Source organism: Barbatula barbatula, assembly GCF_947034865.1.
Source record: "Barbatula barbatula genome assembly, chromosome: 11".
NCBI lineage: Eukaryota > Metazoa > Chordata > Actinopteri > Cypriniformes > Nemacheilidae > Barbatula > Barbatula barbatula.
Window position 1 is genome coordinate 23,828,323 of NC_136774.1, and position 24,379 is coordinate 23,852,701.

At 39.8% G+C, this 24,379-nt stretch overlaps 1 protein-coding gene across 1 annotated transcript in view; it reads right to left on the bottom strand.

Moving 5' to 3' along the window:
* Window positions 1-19,715: 19,715 nt before the first annotated feature.
* Window positions 19,716-24,379, bottom strand: part of fbxl17 (F-box and leucine-rich repeat protein 17) — an 86,559-nt gene continuing 81,895 nt past the window's right edge. Inside the window, exons 7-8 of the mRNA XM_079468082.1 lie at window positions 23,603-23,745; window positions 19,716-21,062 (exon numbers count right to left, since the gene is read on the bottom strand). Coding sequence (XP_079324208.1) covers window positions 20,925-21,062; window positions 23,603-23,745 — 281 coding nt within the window. The 3' untranslated portion in view covers window positions 19,716-20,924. The remainder of the gene's footprint in view (window positions 21,063-23,602; window positions 23,746-24,379) is intronic.

The following is a 24,379-nucleotide window of genomic DNA, read 5'->3' on the forward strand; positions in this document are numbered from 1 at the left end:
GTGTGGCTACAGGAGGGCTGATGTAGATTTGTGTGGGTGCGGCTACAGGAGGGCTGATGTAGATTTGTGTGGGTGCGGCTACACGAGGGCTGATGTAGATTTGTGTGGGTGCGGCTACACGAGGGCTGATGTAGATTTGTGTGGGTGCGGCTACACTAGGTGTTTCAGGCAGGTCTGGGTGAGCATTCACTTCTAGACACCAAAGACACAGAAAAAAATTTATTAGCACCATATGACCTCTTTAATATAGTTTAAAAGTGAATCCTATACTTTACTGAAGTCTTTTTTCATTTGGGAAAATATATGACTTACTATTGTACAGTAAAATACGGAAAACACAGAATCCAGAAAAATCAAAACGGAAAAAAAAGAATTTGGTAAATAAAATCAATGGGATTTCATAGGGGACTAGATATGACACTCTTATCTGCTCTTCTGTGATTTATCTGTGTCTGTTGGACAGTCTGTGATAAGATGTGTGACTCTTGAATTCATTCCCACAATGAGAACAGAAAGACAAACTAGATTCATGTGTCTGAGATAACAGAAATGCTGGGAAACACATAGACTTATTTTGTGTGTGTGAATTTAATTCCCCCAGCAGAGTTATCATAGTGACCTAAAACTGAAGTCAAATAAAATACAATAAAACCCATGCTATGTGTGTAACATGTAAACAATAGTGTTTGATGATAATGATGCTGAAATCTACAGCAGGCTAACATGTGACACGTGTCATTAGATCTCATACTGTGAGCTCAGATTATGATGCCAGAACATGTCAGACATCACAGATTCATTGTAAAGATAAAGTGCTTGAACACTCCACGTGTCACCTACTCAGTGTTCTTTCATCTCTAGTGAGACGCTGTGCTTCACTAGGTGCTCAATTAGACTTTAGTGTGAGATCTACAAGCCCGAGATCAAAACGCCCGTTGACTCTCCGAGGGATTCCTATCGCTTGCAATTAAGCATGGCACTTTTATCGTTTTTATGGGCTGTTTCACACTCAAGAGAGAGGAGTTAAGCCTTGTACCGGTCTCCCTCTCTCTCTCTCAATTAGTCTGGCAGGCGTATAGATCACAGCGCTATAAAAGAGGAATGCTTAATTGACCTCATCTCTTCACAAGTGTTTGGTCTCTGTCGAAGGCAAGGCCACTGGACTGATGCCATTGATCGTAACGCTGAAAGAGTCACAGACGGGGGAGAGAAAGTTCTGTCTGTGCATGTTTAAAATGATTATTGCTTTGTGTTATTGTTTTTGCCTCAAGGACATCGACTGGAATCAATTCTTGGGAGTAGTGAGATTTCAGAATGGCTCTTTGCAGTTTCAAATATGCATTAACATTGAATTTGAATGATGCGAGTCAAACTCTAAAGGAACGTTGGCCTTGAGATTATAAACAAAAGCTGATTCTAATGTTGCTCTATTTCAAAATATGGCCTGCGGTAACCAATAAAATCATAACACATTAACACAGGGGTTCCCAAACTTTTCAGCCCATGACCCCTAAAATAAGAGCGCCAGTGACACGAGACCACCACTATCCTCGGAAGTGGTTTAAGGATACAAACGTTGCTCGCAACTGCATACATGCACTTATTAGGTTTAACACACACATATGACAACACAAAAGAACACAGTCTAACATAATATAAGTGTATAGTCATTTCCTCATCACTTTACCAACGGTCACATTAATCAGAATGATCCGAGTGCTGATAGATGTCCTTTTATTAACTAACGTTTCATTTCGACAAATAAAAATCTACTAAACGTAAAGCCTGAAAAATAATCTGCTTGCACATATGGGGATGTGTAACATGGTGCTGCAAATTGACTTGCTGAAGCTAACCTAATGCGGTCGCTGATGTTGTAATTGTGACGTAACCACCTCAGGGGTCATGATCAAGGGGAAGTAAATTTGAAACACTGGTGGCGTTTTATTGTTGACTTAACTAATATTTTCAGATTTTTTTACACTTATTGATGAAATACGCTATTTCTAATAATACAAATACATTTTGGGAAACATCTTGCGACCCCGCCCCTGCGGCCTTGCGACCTCCACTATGGGAACCCCTGCATTTACATCACAGTTATTTTAACAGTTGCTACAGTTGCATTTGTGATTGAGCCCTTCAGAGTCAGAACACAGCTGAGACCAGTAGAGTCTATCCAAAGCCAACAGGGCCCAACACACCACGGCAGAGCCCAGCAGAACCCAGCAGAGACCAGTAGAGTCTATCCAAAGACAATAGGGCCCAACACACCACGGCAGAGCCCAACAGAACACAGCTGAGACCAGTAGAGTCTATCCAAAGACAACAGGGCCCAACACACCACGGCAGAGCCCAACAGAACCCAGCAGAGACCAGTAGAGTCTATCCAAAGCCAACAGGGCCCAACACACCACGGCAGAGCCCAACAGAACCCAGCAGAGACCAGTAGAGTCTATCCAAAGCCAACAGGGCCCAACACACCACGGCAGAGCCCAGCAGAACCCAGCAGAGACCAGTAGAGTCTATCCAAAGACAACAGGGCCCAACACACCACGGCAGAGCCCAACAGAACCCAGCAGAGACCAGTAGAGTCTATCCAGAGCCAACAGGGCCCAACACACCACGTCAGAGCCCCACAGAACCCAGCAGAGACCAGTAGAGTCTATCCAAAGACAACAGGGCCCAACACACCACAGCAGAGCCCAACAGAACCCAGCAGAGACCAGTAGAGTCTATCCAAAGACAACAGGGCCCAACACACCACGGCAGAGCCCAACAGAACCCAGCAGAGACCAGTAGAGTCTATCCAAAGACAACAGGGCCCAACACACCACGGCAGAGCCCAACAGAACCCAGCAGAGACCAGTAGAGTCTATCCAGAGCCAACAGGGCCCAACACACCACGGCAGAGCCCCACAGAACCCAGCAGAGACCAGTAGAGTCTATCCAAAGACAACAGGGCCCAACACACCACAGCAGAGCCCAACAGAACCCAGCAGAGACCAGTAGAGTCTATCCAAAGACAACAGGGCCCAACACACCACAGCAGAGCCCAACAGAACCCAGCAGAGACCAGTAGAGTCTATCCAAAGACAACAGGGTCCAACACACCACGGCAGAGCCCAACAGAACCCAGCAGAGACCAGTAGAGTCTATCCAAAGACAACAGGGCCCAACACACCACAGCAGAGCCCAACAGAACCCAGCAGAGACCAGTAGAGTCTATCCAAAGACAACAGGGCCCAACACACCACGGCAGAGCCCAACAGAACCCAGCAGAGACCAGTAGAGTCTATCCAAAGAAAACAGGGCCCAACACACCACGGCAGAGCCCAACAGAACCCAGCAGAGACCAGTAGAGTCTATCCAAAGACAACAGGGCCCAACACACCACGGCAGAGCCCAACAGAACCCAGCAGAGACCAGTAGAGTCTATCCAAAGACAACAGGGCCCAACACACCACGGCAGAGCCCAACAGAACCCAGCAGAGACCAGTAGAGTCTATCCAGAGCCAACAGGGCCCAACACACCACGGCAGAGCCCAACAGAACCCAGCAGAGACCAGTAGAGTCTATCCAGAGCCAACAGGGCCCAACACACCACGGCAGAGCCCCACAGAACCCAGCAGAGACCAGTAGAGTCTATCCAAAGACAACAGGGCCCAACACACCACAGCAGAGCCCAACAGAACCCAGCAGAGACCAGTAGAGTCTATCCAAAGACAACAGGGCCCAACACACCACAGCAGAGCCCAACAGAACCCAGCAGAGACCAGTAGAGTCTATCCAAAGACAACAGGGTCCAACACACCACGGCAGAGCCCAACAGAACCCAGCAGAGACCAGTAGAGTCTATCCAAAGACAACAGGGCCCAACACACCACGGCAGAGCCCAACAGAACCCAGCAGAGACCAGTAGAGTCTATCCAAAGACAACAGGGCCCAACACACCACGGCAGAGCCCAACAGAACCCAGCAGAGACCAGTAGAGTCTATCCAAAGACAACAGGGCCCAACACACCACGGCAGAGCCCAACAGAACCCAGCAGAGACCAGTAGAGTCTATCCAAAGCCAACAGGGCCCAACACACCACGGCAGAGCCCAGCAGAGTGAAAGGAAATGTAGGGTTTTATTTTAACAGTCTGTTAGTTTAATATGAGTTCATGTATTAGTCAGATCTTGTGTGATCTCTGCAGCTCTGTTTCTCACTGCTGGAGGCTTTTCCTCTGAATTACTCTTGTGAGCTCCACAATGCATCCTGCCATTTCATGTGAAATTGCCAGAGCCTTTTTCTTCTTAAGAGGTTCAAATAAATGCTTGGCCAGAATGCAAAATGCCAGTGAGTTTCCTAAGGGAGTTCTGCTGGATTTTAATGGCCATTTTGTTTTTAAATTCAATAAAAAAGGCAGAAAAAAGACTGCACAGGAAAGAAAAGCCTCTGAATTGCACGCAAGAAAAGGGCATTTGTTCGCAGGATGTCTTCATAAACACAGTACAAAGACAATGTGCACAGTAAACATTCAAAATGATGAATGTCCATAACACATACAACAGTGCAGATGCACACGACACAGTAGTTTTGCAGTAAATGTCATGTCCAGAACTCTACATATAAAATCTCCTTTATCAGAGATATATTTACTAATCTCTGATATTGTATTGTAACAGTATTTCTCTAACCGCACGGCCTCAACATCTGTCCGAAGCAACAGAACAGTACTCTTGAGCAGACGGCAGATTCTGTGTTATCAGCATTCAGCATCATAGACGCCAACAATGATAAATCCCAGCGCTAACACACACACACACACACACACACGCGCACACAGCCTGAGAGAAAAATGAGTATGGAAGGGTAAAAGGTGAAGAGTTATTGCCCCACAGGCATCTTAACGGTGCTTTTTCATTTAGCAGAGAGAGACGGACCTGATCCTGCATGCTGAGCCGGCGATAAATCACATTCACAAGACACACGGTGAACATTACAGACAAACCCAGAGAACATCTCAACAATACTGTCCAATTAAACATCAGCACACTGTTTGTTCATGCTTTTGTTGTACTGTTATGATTTGTGTTGTGATCAAATATCCACACTCATCTTGATAACACTTCTAGATTTCAAGATGAACCTTGTACTGTTTACTAGACCTACTATGAGTCTTTTGTACTGTTCTGCACTTTTTTGAGTCAATTCGTATTGCCAAAAACTAAATTCCACACACACACACACACACATACCTGCATCACTGTCTTGTTTAAATCTAGCAAATAACAAAAGAATGGAAAATACTTTCAACAGAAGGTCAGGACGGAAAGAAAACATCACGTCCCTAAAGCTCAGCCAAAACAGTGTGGATAACAAACTCTGATTAATACAGACCTGAAAATAAATCACATTCATGTGAGGCTGGAGCCACATCTACACACCAGAGGATCCATGAACAACCATCTAGCGCACCATAGAAACCCCACAGCAACCACTGCCAAAGCCTTAGCAACACCCTGACAACCATGCCTGGAAAATGTATTGAATCAGCATCTTGTCTGCATTCACAAAACACAATAGACACAATGTGAACGTGCATTTTTTATATAAAATAAAATATATAAAATAAAACACAACAACATGTCAAATAAAACACAACATTAGTTGATATCAGTAAATGCATTAGCGAAAATAAGCTAGAAATTAACAATGAAGTTTTCAGCATTTATTAAGTAAGAGATAATGTTCAGCAGCCGGTTGTTATGATCAGGACGTGAAGCGGAGGGTCTTGTGTCTCACTGAAGGGGTTTATTTCATGATAACAGACGGCTGCTTGAACATTATTCCTCTTATTACACGACTACTGGACACATGACATCAAACTGGACATGAAATGTGAATTTAAAATATTTTATTGCAGACCTTCTGTGAGGAGAAGACGTTTAGTTTTGGTTTTAAAGTAAGAAACAACGTTCAAACATCACGAACAGGCAAATTGGTTTAATCATTTGTAAATATAATGTCACAGATGGTTTGGCTAGATAAGACCTTTATTCATCGTCTGGTATCGTTTAAAGCCTTTTGAAGCTGCACTGAAACTGTCATTTTGACCTTCAACCGTTTGGAGTCCATTGAAGTCCATTATATGGAGAATAATCCTGCAATGTTTTCATCAAAAACCTTCATTTCTTTTAAAGAAAAAAATACATAAAGATCTTAGATGACAACAGGGGCGAGAAAATTATCATGAAAATGTTGTTACTATGTTGAAAGTGAACAAGTCCTTTAACGAATTGTTAATAGCACCTTATTGAAAAGTGTTACCAATATTTTTGATCAAAAGAAAAGTCTCATTACATCTTACTTTATGGGTTCATTTCATTTATGCCTTCTTCAAAACACAGAGCTTATGTTTATTTGACACAGAATGTATTCATATAGCAGAGAATAAAACACCACATCCCAATGTCAACCTGACGGACACGTGGTGGTGACGCACTTACATGATTACTAGAAATCGATCTAATCTTCCTCTGGCACATTTATTGTGACGTGCAGAATCTGAAACAGGTTTTTCTTATAATGTTTCAACATTATTGTGTTGAATGGAATCAGCTGCTAATGAAAGAATGGTTTCAATGTAAACGAATGTAGCTGCTAATCAGAAAGCACAAAACATTTAACGCTACAACGACAACCACGTAAACTTACACACAAATAACTCCACTGCGGACACAACATCTGTTCCAAAGCCAGAACGTCTGCTCTGTATTAAACAAACACAATACCTGATGTTATTTCAACAGGCTCAGCGCTGTAAAACGGACAGATGACGAACTTCTGCTTACATACTGCCTGACTGACGCTGTTGTTTTCGTGGGTCAGTAATCCGGCATTTAAAGTGGAATTTTAAACCCGCTTCAGGTTTATCAATGCTCTCAGTGTGCATGTCATGATTGACAGTATTAGTCAGGAGAACATACACGAGACAGACAGACCTAAAGAGTCATTTAACACAGGCTGGATTTAAGTACAGCGTTTAACCATTAGAGCGGAAATGTTCAGCAGACACGAACGAAAATGAGAATTAAGAGTTCAGCTTCACTTCAGCTCCGCACAAGACTGCTGTGTGAACGGACTTCAACAATATTTGCTTTCTTAAATAGATCAGATCAGACACTGACTGCAAAACCTTCTCAAAAACGCATCTGTGCTATTTTCTAAACAAAGCCGAAAGAACACGTTTTATCAGCTACGGGAATGTTGTGAGAAAGCTCTCGGAACGGTTTGTCAGTGTTGGAGGTCAATGTGTGCTCAAAACCTCAAAGACACAAACACCACCTGAATTCTGATGGACTAAACTCATAAAAACACTTCATTCTACCAAAGTACAATTCATATGATATTTCTGACAGTTTAAAAGGCACCACAGAACAGAAACACACACACACACACACGTCTTCTTGTCGCCTCTGAGTTACTGATCATATAACATCTGGGCTTCAGCACAATGTTTCGGATGGCAACGGTACAAATAAAACTAGAAGGAAACTTTGAATCTGAATAAGAGGAGCTCACACAGTTGAGTATAAACTGCACTGATGTTTGGATCTGTCAGGCTATAAATGATTATAAGTGGAAGCATTTCAAGATATCTCTAAAGTTTCATGAATAAACAGCCAAAGAACACAGGAGATGTAACACAGGTCAAACACTCACAAAACCAATGGCCCTACAAAACTGAAACCAAATCTGCTCTTAATATGAATCCAACTTTAAGAGTAAAGTTCAGTTGCAGCAGAGGACCCTCTGAGTGTTGCCTGCAGATGAAACCTAAAATCCACTTGATATATGAAAATATGTGCAAATACTTGCATTCAAATTAATATCAGTCAAATTGGTTTGTTTTGATTTAAGCCATAATATCTCAAATAAATACAGCGAACAACGAACACAATAAAACTCAATAAAAACATGCTAACATTATAAAAACATGATGAGTTATCTCATTTTGGAACCAAACTCTTCATGGGGTTGTTTGGTGATAAGTTAGTCTTATTAAAACATGTCGCAAAAAAGTGCAGATTGCATACATGACGCCGTCGCGTCGTACAGTTGACATGCTGAAGCATCCAGATGATGTTTTCCTTTATTTTTGTTAAATATAAATTTTCAAACAAATAAATCGTATCCATGACATGTACAAAACTACAAACGACTACCTAAAGTACCTCAATTAAATGAGTTTTAATGTCATTGGCTGGATCCTATGTACTTCTTAAAGACGATTGGTACGATTCAGTGGGCGGTTCCTGTTGAAGTGAAGAATCGTTTACAATCAGCGCATGCGTCAAATTTAAGAAAACTCTTTATGTATGCTAACGTCAGGATGGATGTGAGGATTTGTCTGAATTAGTTTGAGGTAAATGTTAACTTGATATACACAGATAGACTGTGTAAATGTGAATGGTGGGTCTCAGGTTGATTACTTGTGGGGTTATCAGGAGTTTTGTCAGATCAGAAACCAGCAGATATGGCTTTACCCTAAAGGTCAAACTCATGGATTAATGTTCTTTCTGTTTATCTGCAGTCATCTCTTTTATCTTCTGTATCTTTAACCGTCCTGATTTCTTCAGAGATTCTTCACTGCATCTGTCTTTTCTGAAAGCCCCGACCATTTGACCTTCACCTCTCTGACCTCTGTCCTGAATCAGTCCTCACCTTCAGCACAGTACCAAAATATCTTGCCTGTAAAATGTCATTTTATTCATGACCAGAAATACATTCAATTGCTCGAGGTTATGTCTTTAAATGTCTCTGTAATTTCTGCAGTCTCATGTTCTCAATAATTCAACACATTGTGGCGGATGTGTTTGTATTAAGGGTTGTATATACTAACTGAACTAAGTGAACCGCTGATGCAGAACAAATGGACTGAAAACACATGAATCTCATGACATGAGGTGAATCTGGATTGATTAAATCCATCTGTGTATTGTACATGTGTATGTCTGATGAAAATGAGAAAAGTAAAGCTCATAGAGACACGTGTGAATCCTTTTACTAATAACCAGCTGTAGTCTGCTGTATTCATGAGTCATGTTTACTGAATCATGTTTCTGTGAAACTATTGCTCTTACTAACAACAAACCTGATTTACAGTTGTACTATTGTTCACCTCTTATTTGTGTCAGTGATCCTCACATCACAAGGCTTTTAACTGATCAGATTTTTAATTATAACCTGCTGGACGGTAAAGGTTCAATATATTACTTTGAAGGAGAAACCGAGTCGGATCTATAGACCAAAACACTACAGACAGACTGACTGGTTGAATCTTTGTAACTTTGCCAACTAGGTTAGATCCTACAGATCTGATTCACTAGATCTCATTTATCCATATTTCATTAAGCAAGATTAACCAGTGTTGGGCAAGTTACGGATTAATAACTAGTCACTAAAGACATATTCAATCGTGGAATTATATTACTGTACACATGACTCTCTCCAACAAGTATTTCATTACTTATTGCTTTCTATATCAACATCGATTAGTGAAGTGATTCAAGGATACACATGAAATTCATTCAAATAAATAATATAAACTGCATAAAGTAAAATTATTAACTGACCAAAGTATTCAAATGTGAGAATTTTACATTAAAGCACAGGTTTAAAGTTAGACTTTGAATTTTGATGTCAATTCTACAGTACACATATATATTACACAAAGTATTTAGTTTAATGACATCAGAAGTAACTGTGATTCAATAATGGACATCCCTTACTTTACTTTTCAATGTTAAAGTAATTTATTTACCCGAGAGTCGAATCTGACCCTGATGACCGACACGATCTTCCTGTGATTCTCCGGTTCCTTCAGCACTACGCCAGTTTATCTTCTGTCACTGGAAGATGAGACACAAACATTGTTATTTATAGGGTTTCTGTTTTTCTTTCTATGTATGCAGATATTAAATATGTATGTACTTTGGATCCTTTCTCGAGCACTTTGGGTCTGAGTCTAATTTCATTGTTGGGTCAGGGGCAATATCTCATCAGCACAGCCGGCCGCAGGGCAAACACTCAACAGACTGATGATGGAGAAATGTCACAGACAAGAGAAGTGATGAGAATTTATAAGAGCTCAGTCTCCTTTACAGACACACATCTTCAAAATAAATGTACACTAAAACATCGTACTCATCTTAGCATTACACCTTCCAGCACAGCCAGAAACCTGCGAGTGGTAATCGATGATCGGCTTAACCTCACAAGTCATGTTGCCAGCACCACCCGGTCCTGTAGATTCATCCTCTACAACATTAGGAAAATTAGACCATTCCTATCGGAGCACTCTACGCAAGTCCTAGTCCAGGCTCTTGTCCTGTCCAAACTGGATTATTGCAATGCGCTTCTGGCTGGACACAATCAAACCTCTCCAGATGATCCAGAATGCTGCGGCAAGAGTGGTCTTCAATGAACCGAAGAGAGCACATGTAACTCCGCTCTTCATCAGGTTACACTGGCTCCCTGTTGCCGCCCGCATAGAGTTCAAGGCTTTGCTCCTGGCCTACAAGACCAACACCAGATCTGCACCATCGTATCTCCACTCGCTAATGCAGATCTATGTTCCTGCCAGATCACTGCGGTCTGCAAAGGAACAACGACTAGTGGTACCATCCCAAAAAGGAAAAAAGTCACTCTCCCGTACCTTCACTGGATCTGTTCCACATTGGTGGAATGATCTACCAGCTGCTACAAGATCAGCAGACTCGGTTGCCATCTTTAAAAAACACCTAAAAACGCATCTCTTCCGTCAACACGTCTCTGATTGATTTCTCCTAATTCTTTTCCCTTTCCTTCTTTAAAAAAATAAATTAAAAAAACCCTTACTAACCTCACTATTCTTAGCTTTTTATACTGTGCTAGGCTTTAATGGACTAGTTTGATGCACTTATGTACAGTTTATACAGCGTAGAAGAACTAGTATATATACAGTATAATGTCTTTTGTTGAAAGCTGTCAACAAAACTTACAAGTTGTACTTATGTATTTTTACTTCCTTATATTACAACACTGATAAAGACTTGTGTTGTTACAACAGTATGCAATACACACTCACCTTAATGATTTCTATACATCAATATTTTGCCCAGATAAACATAAACGTTGGAAAAAACGTCCAAAGAAACAATATGATAATATAAAACCTAATCGTGCGCCTTCTACGCTTTTAGATCATTATTTTGACTGTAAGTCAATGACGGCTTCTGTCAGTTGGGCATACCAACATGCTTGCGTTGGTTTAGTGTTCTATGTCATTTCTGAGAGCGTGTGTGTGAGGCAGCAAAAGTAAATCACATAACAGCTGAATTATGGGATTGTGGCCGGTGTCCCTCCGTGGCCTCTAGCAGATGGTAAATTAGAGTCATGAACGGTGCGGCCGCGCCTCCCATCGGCAGAAAATTGCTACACAATTGACCTTCTGCTCTGTGCTTTATACAAACACAAGACTGTTTTCTTCTGAACAAACTACACTACTGATGTTACAGCTCACATAAACATGACTGTTCTTCCACTCAGCTACTAAACTAAAATCATCCATCAATCATCCATCCATCAACCAACCATCACTTGACTTTCTAAATGGAAACATTTGAAACAACTACACTGTACATTTAAGGACAAAAATGTAATAGAAATAAAGCTCGTTCCTAATGATCTCTATATGTAGTAAATAAGTGACTTTAAGTCTTACGATCCATCTGTGTGGAGATGTGCTCTCATGTGGATGTTTCACACTCTTGTGCTCAATTCACAGATTATAATAATGTGGTACTCATTGCAACACAGAAATCCTGTAAATGACACATTGTCAGATCAATATCTCACGTCTTTCAGACATGAACATAAAGAATCTATTGTGTTTTGCATTAGACTCCTTAATAATTTATTAGCACAGAAATGAGGAAATTTCATTAAATGAGTTTTAGTAAAGAGACCAGAAACATTTAATTTAACTGATGTGGCATTAAGTGCGAAAGTCTCTCTGAACCGACAGATTTCATTGAAACTGAAACAGATAAAACACAACAGTGTGTGATTGTGTGTGTTTATGTGAAGAAAAACTATGAAACGAAACAGTGTTTTATGGATAAAAGACATTTCTGCTTTTTAACAAGAAGGAGCCGACTGGATGAAAGAGATTGGTGGATGAGAGAAGCTGTGTCTGAATTCGCCCCCTATCTCCTATATAGTGCACTATAACGGGTGTCCGCCATTTTGTAGTGTTGTCCGAATTCTGAGTAAAAAACTCATTCCTACATTTGTTCACTACTTTTTACCCACAAAGCATTCAGATTTTTAAGTGTCCACTCGCTCACTCATATTTCCCATGATACAACGCAAATCAACCGAGAGTGATCGCAGTGTATGTTTATACACCTGTGATTGTTCTTGTTGACCGTTATGTTCTACTTTCTGAGAATACACAGATTAAATGTGTGTTATAAATAGCAGTGTTTCATTTTAAATCCATTAAAGGGTTTTAATGCAAACCTTCTAGCCAATCAGAATCCAGTATTCAAACAGACCATGGTATAAGTCATTTTGTTAAACATAATAAATGTAAAAGTAACTAAACGTGTCAAACATTTGTTTTGTTCTCTGTATTAAAAACTAATACTGTAAACGTGACAAATAATGTAAAAATGAACTTTACCATTTTTCAAAACAGTCCATAAAGCCACACAGGTGTAATGTAAGCGTTATGCTGAATGTCCGTAACAGAACTGTCAGACACTGGATATATCACGTCAGTGTCCTAAATTGTTCACTCATTTTCAAAGTGGATTTTTAGCATTCGCTATATAGGGAATAGAGTCACTTTGTAAAGACTAATGTAATGAAAGTTTAAATGAAAACTTTTAGGTTCATTTATCATGATGGTGTGTTTCAGTAATAACCTATAATGCAGCTCATACTGTACACATATCGCACAAACATTCACACGCTGTAAATGAGCTTCAAACTCAGTTTATGTGTTATGAAACTGTTTATCTTGGCGGCGTGTAATGAAATGATATCTTCTCATCTAAAGGTCACAGAAGTGGTTTGAGGTGAAAAACCTTTTAAACGGGATGTGAATGTGAAGCTGGAGATATTGAGCGCATATTTCACTCTGTGTGCTGCAAAGAGAAAGAAATGTGCATGTGGTATGTGTTCATATAAAACATAATCAAAACACAATCCCACACACACACACACACAGAACGGCAAAAGATACGAACTCATCCGTCATGGAAAAGTCCAACCAGTCGCAGGAGGATTAAGCTAGACTTAATGAAAATGAGATGTGCACATAAATCTATGAACCATTACACATCTGCATCTGTTAACACTACAGTCATTTATTGCTAACCTGGAATCCTCATTCAAACACTTTTACCCTGAAATTACCCCCTTTACCTCACAAGGTCCTGTTCAGATGTTTCCCATCATCTTCCAGCTTGCTTTCTGAACTGCGATATTTAAAAACTTGAAAATAAGGATCCTTGTGAAAATGCTTCACTATGACTATCAGTAATCACAGATATCTCACATAAGTACACTTTAGTATTAACTATAGTAAACTGCAGAAATTGTAGTACACAGCAGAATATTACAGTAATTATCACACTGTTATTTTAAACCACAGTATTAGTGTATTTATAAACTGATACTACACTTTATCATAGTAAACATTGACGTATACTGTGGTATTTGTCATGTATGCACAGGTCAATGTAAATCTGTGGGGTTTTGCACTTATTTAAAAAAAGAAAAATCTAAACTACGTCATATGCTGTCACCATCAGATGCAGAGAAGCTAATTCATGCCTTTATGACATCAAGACTAGATTACTGTAATGCACTATTAGGTGGTTGCCCTGCAGGCCTTTTACAAAAACTCCAACTGGTCCAAAATGCGGCAGCTCGAGTTCTTACACGTACAAAAAAGTATGAGCATATTAGCCCGGTTCTGTCAACCTTGCACTGGTTACCTATAAAGCATCGCATTAACTTTAAAATCTTGCTTATTACCTATAAAGCCTTGCATGGTTTAGCTCCTCACTACTTGAGAGAACTTCTTACGTATTATAGTCCATCACGTGCACTACGCTCTCAGGCGTCCGGTCAGTTGGTAATACCTAGAATTTCTAAATCAAGTGCAGGCGGCAGATCATTTTCCTATCTAGCGCCTAAACTTTGGAACAGTCTTCCCTGCACTGTCCGGGAGGCAGACACACTCTGTCAGTTTAAATCTAGACTAAAGACGCATCTTTTTAATCTTGCATACACTACACTATCATAATATATATATTTCAAAGATCTAGGCTGCACTAGTTAGATCAACCGGAACCAGGGACACTTCCAATAACAACTGATGCATTTGTTGCATCAAAGAGTGCAGAACAGTACTCTACTCTCAGCCAGTCTTGTCTCATTGTTCCAAGGTTACCAGAGCAGGCAGGATGCAGTCCATTCCAAGACCTGACAAATGCTGGACGAAGGACGTGGCGACTCTAAAAAACTCCAGTCGCTATTAGATTATTAATGATAATTTTAAATCTAACTTTTTTTATTTTGCCTTGTTGTGCAGCACTGTCGAGCTTGTGCAGAGGCTGCAGTGTTTGCCAGAGAGGACCTGGAATCCCCTGGTTAGGCCTGGTTTCCCTCTGAGGTTTATTCTCCTCCAATGGAGTTTTGGGTTCCTCGCCACCGTTTGCAGACTGTTCTGCACTGTTTGCCTGGCCGGGGGGGCTGCTAGAATTTAATTAACACTGCATATAGGAATTTATAGTGTGTCTGATATTTGACCTGTGTTTTGACTTCCATAACCTTTTATGTTTTACTTATAGTCAATGTTTTCTTGTACAGCTGCTTTGTAACAATGAAAATTGTAAAAAGCGCTATAAATAAAGCTGACTTGACTTGACTTGTACTTGACTGTACAGCAGGTGAAAATTGTAAATCTGGTCTCACACACCTCAACACACACAGCAGGAGTTGAGCAAACACATCAGTAGCAGTTACAGACTAAACATTAATCAAGTAGTTTTACATCAGAGAATCAAACACACTCACACACCCCAGATCAGTCCTACATCATGTGCTGAAACACTCGGACTGGTCTGCCATCTCAGCTAAACCATTTACAGTTATTGATTGAGCTGAATGTCCCAGAGCTCAGTGTCCTGCTCACACATGTCCAGATAGAGTGACTCGAGACATACAGGAGACAAAGACTAGGGGTCAAGAAGTTTGTATCTTAGAAAATGTAAAGTTTAGTCAAAAACTAGCATTTTGTCCATTCATTTTCAGACTTCAACATTCATATCTACAGAGCCGATCCTAGACGGGGCCCTAAGCAAACCTTTGTGGGGCCCTTTTCATAGTTACATTTAGACATAGTAAACTTTGATAAATGTAAATATTGAGTCATTCAGCAGACGCTTTTATCCAAAGCGACTTACAAAGAGTTCAGGGAGCAATAAGCGATAGTCATACAAAGAGCAATAACAAGATAATAAAACTCTTCAGCTCCAGTTTACATGACACTGATCTGACATCATGTCTCATCACACCTGTGTCAGTGTCACACACTTCAGCTATTTCAAGACACCACCAGACCACTGAATTACTGAAAAACATCTTTGAATAAAAAAGAACCTGATGAATGAACATCAATTACACACATGGAGTTATTCTCAAGAGACTTCAGGTGTGTTCTCTACTGTAAACCACGGTAATGCTCATCAGATGATATTCAATGACATGATTTTTTTTTCATATCGTGAAGACACAACTCATAAAAGTGTCATGTAAAAAGAACTTTCTTTCCTCTAACAGGAAGGGAAATGAATATCTAAATCATAATACCTGTCTGTCATATGCGGTATATAGAGAGACAGACAGCAGAGTGATGTAAGACCTTCTTGATTCTTCTTCTCACGTTCTGTTAAAAGATGAAAGCAGGTCTTATTCTGTGACCTTTACCATACAAAACAAAGATGTGCACAAATAAGTACTTTCATCCGCCCTCACATCTGCATACGAGAAACACACAACGCATGAAAATAAAGATGTTCTCACGTGACTTCAATATCTAAAGAAATAAACACAAGAGAAAGGTCAACACAGCGTAAAGCATTTCAGTGTGTCTGAATGATCATTGAGTATTTGTTTATAATAACTCATACTAATGTGTGTGTAATCTGATGAATATTCATAGAAATGTATTGAAATGCCCAACAATATGCAAAATGATTCACACGACACAAACGAAGAACAGTTCTAGCTGCATTGTGTTGTTTCATAACATCATATTTTGACACCAAGGTCACACTTATGCCAATCATTGCATTAAATGACATGTTTTATATGGATTGCTCTAGGGCTGTGAAGATACTGAAAAGACATTATATGTAGCTGTGTGTTTTTAAACATTATTTAAGAGAACGACAACACTTTTAAAACATGTTTGCTTAGATCTAGTTTTTTCAAAGAGTCATCCACAGAAAATCATACTGACATCTCCACAGCTTCAGTATAATATAGTTAAAAAACATAAATTGTAAGTAAGGGATAATCCACAGCTAGCCGTGCGTTAAAGGGTTTTATACCATGGTCTGTTTGAATACTGGATTCTGATTGGCTGGAGGGTGTGCATTATCCCTTACTTAATCCATTCAGTATTCAAACAGACCATGGTATAACAAATAATACAACATACAGTCAAATCCAAAACACACAAACACAGAGCTCACCTGTGAATTCACTGAAGGGTCAGTCGACGTCTCGAGCTGAACGTGTGTTTCTCCTGAGCATTATGGGTAAATCTTCCAACATTTAAACATTCACTGGATAAGCAGAAGTAGACCTTCGGCTCTATACTCTGAAATCCGTCATATAGACAAGAAAAGAGCACCAAACATTTTGTTTTGATGTTCATGTAAAAAGATGCTGTTAGTTGTGTGACAGAGTGAACACAAGGAGGTGTGACGCGAGTCGCTCATGTCTGTTTTAAACATGACTGTGTGGTTTTGTTGACAGCGTTTGATGTCTGTTGTAGGACTGATGGAAGGGCCAGTAAACAAAGCTATAACTAGATTTATGTAGGCTTCAATTTAGACTTCAGAACGGCTATGTAGATGCGTCGAGTATAAAAGTGAGATGACAGCACCCGGCTGAGATAAACAGAGAAGAAACTGAACAAAACTGTCACCATCACACCATCAGTACCGTCACAGTACTCCATCATAAGAATACAAAAGACTTCACGTGTTCACCTCACGAGTCTCTTTGGCCACAGCGATGAGATTTTGAGAAGCAGCTTAGAGTTTAATGACCACATGAATATTTAGAGATGTCATTACTTCTGAAGGTCCTTCATATCAGACATCAAACAGACGCCGTCAACCTTCACAATAACACTGAACAAGAAGAGAATAGACCTGAAATAAACCAACAGCTTAATCAATATTGAACTAATTCAGCTGTCTGTCAAAACCAAACTGAGCTGAGGCTTCAGGGTCACATTGATACTGAAACTGATATCTGTTTAAAGCCAGTTCATTCCTTTAATTCGGTTCATACATTTAAATCTAAAATAAGATGATTTCAGGTCATAGCTGAAAAAACTGAAAAGATTTTTACCTGATGTCCTAAAGACAGACACATATCTAATGCCGTTCCAAAAACAAGAATTGAAACTCAATTTACCCAAAAATAAAAAGTTTCACTCACCTTCCTGTTGTTCCAAATGTGTATAAATGTCTTAGTTCTGATGGACACAGAGAAAGATATTTGGAAGAATGATTATAACCAGACACATTTTGCCCCCCAAAATAGTCACTTATTGTAGTCAGAAGTGCCCCAGAACTGTTTTTTGTGAAAAATATTTTCAGAAAAGTATTTTGTGTTCAACAGAACAAAACTATGATAAAGTCATTTTTCCTACTATGGGAATCAATGTGGGGCAAAATGTCTGGTTACAAACATTCTTCCAAATATCTTTCTCTGTTCATCAGAACAAACACATTTATACACATTTGGTACAACATGAAGTTGAGTAAATGATGACAGAATTTTCATTTTTAGGTGAAGTATCCCTTTAATGGTTATTAAAAAACTTTCATCCAATGTTTGAGAAGATGGTAGTGATGTCAGTCATCAAGAGGATGTAGATCGGGTGGTGATCATCCCGTGTCAACTTGCAGAATAAAAACTAAACGACTTATTCCAGACTTATTATACAGATTCCAGGAAATCACTGGCAGTGTGAATGCAATCCCGAGACAAATTCATGGACGCATTATCCATGATCTCTGTGTGAAAAGGGCATTAAACATCATAAACTGTGAGACTTTGAAACTGTGTTTAGGTTTTGGTTAGCGTTTTAAAATAAAACAATGATTAGCAAATAATAAAATGCATTATTTAAAAAGAAACTCTTTTTCATTATCTTTTAGTTTTCTCCTTTTGAGAAGATCTTTAAAGTGTAGGCTACATGATGACTCCGTGTCTGATCTGTGCTCAATTAAAGAGACAGTACACCTTAAATTGAAATCACTATTAAAACGGTTTTATGTAATTTAACATTTTATCAACGCCTTGATTGTGTTGTAGTTGGAATGGACCAAGTAGTAAATTATTTTTACGAGCTAAAAGGTAGAAAAAATACGATATCTTTCAGTGGCGTTCCACATTACTCCGCACAACCCTCAGTTTCCGGTTGTAGAAACTACGGCAACGCGCAAATGCAGAAGAGATTATACAGCATCTGTTGTTCTGTTATTCTGGATCACGAAAACTCCTCGGCGGCAATGACTTTATAAACAACGACTGTATGACTGTTTTAAACACATACAACTGTGTAGCATTACGCTACCAAATCAATTGACAAAGTCCAATTTCATTCACGGGCTAACATACATTACATTTCACATTTCTTGCGAGCTAATTCATTACGATGACATCAAATAAAATTCATTTATTACCTCGTCCGTGAACACGATGGGCGACTTCATTTAGCTTCGCCTTTTGTTGTTGTTGCCCACATGTACATATTGTAGCTTTAAATTTACAGCACAGATTTACATTTATGCATTTGGCAGACACTTTTATCCAAAGCGACTTACATTGCATTATCCTATACATTTATACACAGGTATCTGCAATCCCCTGTGATCCAACACAATGCTCTTACCACTGAGATACAGGAAAGAGTTGTTTGGAACTATTGAGCGCTCCATGAACCACGTGACCACACGTGTGTCATAACCCTCATATTCAACGGCTCATGTATAACCAACACACATCAATAACAGAAAGTTTTGTGTCTCTGGTGTGACCTTCAGAGAGAAGAGACACTTTGAGTGGATCATTGAGTCACATCTCTTAAGCTCTTCACTATTCACTTCATCAAATACATGATACACCCCAGGATTCACTCTGAAGAGCAGATCAAACTCTATTCTTTGACTTGATATTATTATTGAGTCAGGCTCAGCAAAACTCACCTGGAATGTAAAGATGCCATCAGCCAGTTCTGCTAAATGAATCGTGTATTGTCGTTCTATACGTTACCTTCATGTAAACATGCTCTTTATCATGACAACAAAGACAATCTCATGATTCAGACAAGACGTGCGTTTCAATGACAGCAGGAGTCTTTTTAGTACAATTGTGTTTTGTGTTTTATTGACTCGAATCCCCGGGTACAGTAATCGAAACGCTGTAACTAAACTCAAGTGCGACTGCTACAGGCTTCAGCTAGTTTATATCATATAAAAAGACCCTGGTAGTTTGAATGAGCAATACCACAGGCAAGACGGGAGGACGAGCGAGATAACTAACATCTCTAGATCACTCAGCACATCGGGCAAATACATCACAGGCTGGAATCATCAGATATATTCATGGATATTCGTGGTAAATTCCACTGTATATAAGGTGAAAAAAAACCTACATCATTTTACAAACTCCGAACCGCTACTTACAGTTTCACGAGAGTAAACGTCATCAAACCACTGAAGGGACTTCCTACAGCAGTGCCTTTCACCTCTCTATATCCATACATCACACACTCAATACTCAAAAAATCTGTCAGCATCACTTACGTTCTTCAAACACGTGAGCAGTTACACAGACATGTTTCAAATCTAACACGCTAACACTCAACATGCTGAAGGTTCATGGACATTCAAATCTTAAAGTCTAAACAAGCTCTCCTGAATTCAACTTTGTTCATTTTATACGTCTAAGCATTGACCAGGGAGGCCACAATGAGAGAGAGAGAGAGAGAGATAACGCACAACTAAACAAACCGTAAAGAACTGAACAAAGTGTCTGAAAATGTACATTTTGTCAAAATGAGTTCAGACTACATTTCACCACAAAATCATGAGAAATTATATTTGAAAATGACGTGTTGTGACAAAATATTGAACACATCAAACTCTCATTGTCATAAAGAACAGAATCACCAGAGAGTAAAAAAACTATTGATATTTTCTTGTATTACCTTTACTTCACTACAGTCACTTTTTATCTTTATGACGGTCAAAGTAAACGCTGTTACAGTAATAAGAATCCTCAATGTCACACATGTGGAAATGGTGAAATTCTTGTGACTTTGCAGTAAAGAGAATTCTGAGAAGTTTCTTTAATTGCTGTGAAAATGACATTATAACGCAATGTTTGTGACATCTGTTTTTTCTTTGTATTTTGTGGTGAAATGTGTGATAAAAGCTCTCGTGCATGTGCACCAGCGGCGTTCAGATGTCCAGCATTATATTCTCGCTTCTGCTGCATAATGTCATTTCATAAAGGAAGGCAAAATAAACAGCGTATCTATGAGAATGCACACACGTGTGTGTGTGTGTGTTAGGATGCTGTAGACGTGTTGGGGCTCCAGCCCATCTGATAGGCTCTCTCCAGCGTTCTCTTGCAGTCCTGCATCACCGTACTGAACACAATGTGAGGATACTGCAGCACCAGTCTCTCCACCGTCTCCTCGTTCACCTGCAACACACACACACACATTTGTTTTCTTTACATTTCTAGCCTTTAACACTTTGATTGTGTCCTACGAATATACATATTTCCCTCAGATCTAAACTTCACATTTTCTGCTGCATCTGCTGCACTTCATACACAGTGACAGCCGAGCAAACACAGTACGTTCTGACAACATCGCCAGTTCATCTTCATTTGGTCACCGTGACATTACATTATGACCACGTTCTGAGGACGTCTTAGCAACGTTCCATTTATTCAACATTTTGCTTACGTTCCAGAAACGTCCTCAAATAATATTGTGAATGAATCCCATGGAGAACATTGTAGCGACATGATGTACTCGTTCAGATGACCTGGACACTGAACGAGACACTGAAATAACTCCAATTATGTATAAATTTCATCTTTAACGTACTGATTTTATCACGTCCCAGAAACATTATTTGGTACGTCGCTGCGATGAATGTGGTACATTCCAGAGGTATGTCTTCAGGAGGTTATCACCATGTCCCAACAAATGTCCAATGTTACGTCATCAGGACGAATATGGGAATCACAAAGTTACTTCGCTGGAATATTATTATACGCATATGGTCCGGTCCGGGTACGTCGTCACAACGTAACTGTGTTGGGAAGTGAGTCCAAAACATGGAATGAAAATGAAATGTTGTGAATATTTCATCACTTCTTCACTCCAGACAGCGTAACTGAAAACATACAGCAGGTACTTTGACTCACAGATGCATTGTGGGTAAGAGTGAAGGTTTATCTAAATAAGAGTTTCCCAGCACACTTTATAAATGTGAGATCTGCGGTGAGAACACTGAATGTTCGCAGTAAATCCAGTCAAACGTACACAAACACACATTCCTCTGTTAAATACTGCTGTGAATTCAAGACAAACAGACATTTCACATCAAGAGCTTTAAAACAGCTTAAACACACACACACAATAAGAGGAAAACATCACTGGTCGTCTCATTTGTGGTCTGATTTCTCAATCATATCTCCAATCGTGCTTAACAGATTCTCTGTTCTTCAATGTTTCATCTTGTAATGGATGTAAAGTGTGTGACCTTCAGGGATCTAAACATGATGAGATGTTCTTTCCTCAGAGCAAACTGTCGTGTCCAGCTGTGTGGTGTCTTGTTTTGGCCTTTCATATGAGACCAAACATTGTGAGATGTTATTGCTGAGTAAGCGAGAGAGAGAGAGAGCGGACCCGTGAGAGTGACCTGTAAACACACCGCTGAAGATTCCCACCGACAAAACTCTTCAGATCACATCAACAACTGAGAAAACAAGACATAACCGTACACCTTTACAAAAAACACGAGAGAAATCTGCTGTGCTGTTCTACGGAGAAGTTTTGGATCAGAACGCGAGGTCTAACATGTCAGAATCATCATGTCTGGCTGATTTATTCAGTTCCGAACTAAACCAAATCTGCAGCCGAACGGAGGAGACGGAGTTCTTGGTCAATGAGTGTTTGTGGTCATATTTCAGTCCGATAAGAAGAAAAGAGTCTCTCTCTCTCTCTCTCTCTCTCTCTCTCTCTCTCTCGCTCTTTTCTCGCTTCATGGCTTTACATCAAAGTCTCAGGCGGGTCTGGAGGTCTGAGAGAGGCGTAATGAATTGATTTGATGATCCGGCCCGCTGTGGATCAATAGATTCTTTCAGGCTTCTCTCACTTGGCCCGAGGGCAGGACGGAGATTTGTGACGTGTGACTTCACATCACTGACTCCACCAATCCACACGCCACAAAATCCACTCGGAATCAAACTTCAGCATGTGTACGATATGGAAACTCACCACATGAAAGAGAATTTATGAGCGTTATGATAAAGTTAAAATTTAAAACGTTGGCGTTTTTTTCCTGTAGGATTTAGATATTCTGAAATCAGCAGGATTCAGCGCTCACAGCTGCGTCCAGTTTGGTTTTAATACATTTCTTTATTCATGCTCAATTAAACGCTTATTCATTTCTCAGACTCTAAGCATGAATCTAAGACTGAAGATATTTCAGTCCTATGAATATATAAACAGTGTTCAGGTAAACACAACAGATTTGAACACATCCTTACAGACGTGAACTTCCATCCTTTAATCATCTTCTCATTTATGTTCTCGTGATTCAACACCTGTTGAGCATCAATGATCAGCAAATCTCAGCACCAGTGTTATTAGCAACTAATAACATATTCAATCGTGTAGTTAGATTACTGCAATAATTATTCTCTAACAAGTATTTCAATACTTTCTGCAATGCTTTCTTTATACCACAGGGCTGTAGAATATGCACAACTAAGAAGGTGTTCCAGCTCTGCCAACCGCATTACAGTTCCATATCACTGCGCCAAGTTTAAACAACAGATTTAGTTGGTTATAGGTTATATTGTCGCCTACAGGCCATCACCACACACAACACCCCGCGTTTATAATCTCAAACTTTACTAAATAAATAAACAAAGCCTTTCAAAAACAATATAGAAATAAATATACTTTTACAGTATAATGTGTGTGTGTGTGTGTGCGTGCGTACCTTATCACACCTCATCAGACCCAGATAACGCAGAGATTTACTGCTCCTGGCGATCTGTGTGGCACCCTGATCCGTGATCTCCTTACACCAACCAGCGTCCACCGTCTCAATCGTGCTGCTGTACTGACCGATGGCGATTAGAGCTGCAGAGAGAGAGAGAGATGAAAGAGTCACCATCACTCATCATTTACAGATCTGTCACGTGTTTCACTTGTTCTCATCTGCAGACGTGTATCAATATACTGTCATGAAGTTTATACAGAAGATGCTTTAACAACAGCATTCCACAGCCATCATCATCATCATCATCATCATCATCATCTCCTTCAGTGTCTTTCACTCGTGTTTTTGTGTGTCTGACTTAAACTGCTGGTCCTGCTAGCTGATGTGTCCCATAGAAAGAAATACATTTTCTAAGAAAAAAAACAAACGAAACATTCATGTACTACACTTTCAAACGATGGGTTTGTATTTCTCTTGACAGGAAGTGAGAGTAGCATGTGTAACGTGTCTCCTGATTGGCTTTCAGTGATATGTGAGGTCAACATGGGGTCACAGCCGTGAGTTACATCTGACTAAATCACATTACTGTTCTCCTGTGAAGTTAAGGGGTAATTCAATTTCAAAAGCAACAGAGAGCTTCATCAATGCACTTTAGAGAAAGCAGGACAAATATCCCTCATGCCATCCATTCAAGAGTCCATTTCAAATGAATCTGCTGCCAGCTCAACACACACACACACACAAACACACACAATCTCAACATACACACACACT